This window comes from Myotis brandtii, unplaced genomic scaffold (assembly GCF_000412655.1).
Source record: "Myotis brandtii unplaced genomic scaffold, ASM41265v1 scaffold143, whole genome shotgun sequence".
In the NCBI taxonomy this organism is placed as follows: Eukaryota; Metazoa; Chordata; class Mammalia; order Chiroptera; family Vespertilionidae; genus Myotis; species Myotis brandtii.
In genome coordinates, this window is record NW_005355115.1 from 4,337,110 (window position 1) to 4,338,854 (window position 1,745).

The 1,745-nt window shown below is 61.7% G+C and overlaps 1 protein-coding gene across 2 annotated transcripts in view; it reads left to right on the forward strand.

The window, feature by feature from the left end:
- Window positions 1-6: 6 nt before the first annotated feature.
- Window positions 7-1,745, forward strand: part of CUL7 (cullin 7) — a 14,351-nt gene continuing 12,612 nt past the window's right edge. Inside the window, exons 1-2 of one of the 2 annotated variants that reach the window (XM_014535402.1) lie at window positions 7-147; window positions 923-1,510. In XM_014535402.1, coding sequence (XP_014390888.1) covers window positions 931-1,510 — 580 coding nt within the window. In that variant the 5' untranslated portion in view covers window positions 7-147; window positions 923-930. Of the gene's footprint in view, window positions 148-916; window positions 1,511-1,745 lie in introns of those variants that run through there. The other variant, XM_014535401.1, reaches the window with a different exon arrangement.

A 1,745-nucleotide genomic window follows, 5' to 3' on the forward strand; every position in this document is an offset into this window, starting at 1 on the left:
GCGGGGCACGCCCCCTCCCGCCTCCCCATCTCGACCCCCTTTGGGGGCCCAAATCTTTGCCAGCCAACGGCGCCGCCATCGCCATCGCCTGCGCGGCCCCAGCTCAGCTAAGAACAGGCCTCACCAGGATCTCCATCTGCTGCCGAGGTGGCCAGAGCCCCGCCGCGGCCCCGCGCCCCTCCCTGGGTTTGCCTCCACCACTAGCCCACCGAGCCCTGCTCTCCATACCGACCCGGGGTTCTGGTTTACGCTGCCCAGCCACCCACCCCACTGTCGCGCTCCCACCTCCCAGCTCCTCCCGCTGCTCAGGTCTGCCACCCCGGTCCTCCCAAACCTCCCCCGCTCACGCACCCGGCCTCCCCCCCACTTTGTCCGGGGCCTCGTGTTGCCCCCGCCGGCCTGGCTGCTCCTGTGCCTGCAGCCCACCAGTCCTCCTCCCAGCCCTCCGCCTTGCCCCTACCCCACCACCAGTTCTCTTTCCTCTGCGACTCACACCTGTGCTTCAGGCATCGGAGCCAGCACTGCTTCTCATACACACTCCCCAACACAACCCTCTGGGCTGCACATACCCCTTTCCCAGGGCTGCCTCCACCTGTCCCAGGACCTAGGATTCCCTTGTGACTCTAAGGCTGCCCAGCCCCCACTCCCCTTCCCAGTGCGCTAAACCAACCCACTCCAGGCTGCAGGGCCTTAGGCCCCCTCCCTCTTAGCCCCCACGTTTTGTGTTCTCTTGCAGCAAACACCCCAGTGTTCCTCTGCTCAAGCCTGGCCCCGCCGGCCTGCAGCAGGCAATTCCTGGGCCCCGCTTTCCCCACCCGGCCCAACAGCTGGTGCCGCATTTGCTTCCCTTCTCCTGGATGTCCTTGACTTTCCAACCTCTCTTCTCAATCCTTGCCTGTTCTCTTTTCCGTGTTTGTCCCAGGTGCCACCATGGTGGGGGAACTCCGCTACAGGGAATTCAGAGTGCCCCTGGGGCCCGGCTTGCATGCCTATCCCGATGAGCTGATCCGCCAGCGATTGGGCCACAATGGGCATCCAGAGTACCAGATCCGCTGGCTCGTCCTCCGGCGTGGGGAGGACGGGGAAGGGGGCTCTAGTCAAGTGGACTGCAAGGCTGAGCACATCCTGCTATGGATGTCCAGTGACGAGATCTATGCCAACTGCCACAAGATGCTGGGCGAGGATGGCCAAGTGATCTGGCCTTCCCAGGAGACTGCAGGGGAGGCTGGGGCCCTGGACAAGTCTGTGCTGGAGGAGATGGAAACGGATGTGAAGTCCCTGATTCAGAGGGCCCTTCGGCAGCTGGAGGAGTGTGTGGGCACCATCCCTCCTGCTCCTCTGCTTCACACTGTCCATGTGCTCAGTGCCTATGCCAGCATCGAGCCCCTCACTGGGGTCTTCAAAGACCCAAGGGTGCTGGATTTGCTCATGCACATGTTGAGTAGCCCAGATTATCAGATTCGCTGGAGCGCCGGCCGGATGATACAAGCCCTGGCCTCCCATGATGCTGGTGAGGAGCAGTGTGGGGAGGAAGGGAGAGCGGGAGAGCGGCTGGGCCGGCTTAGGGCCTTACAGGAGCCTCTGACCTCATCAATACGTAAATGATCTGTTGCACTTCTCTCATAATTGGAAGAAAAGGAGGTAGGGTGGTAGGTAGGGGCACCTCTACAGAAAGAGGAAAGACTGAGTCCCCAAGAACCTCATATTAATTGACTGTCTAGGCAAAGGAAGTTTAGACTTTAGAC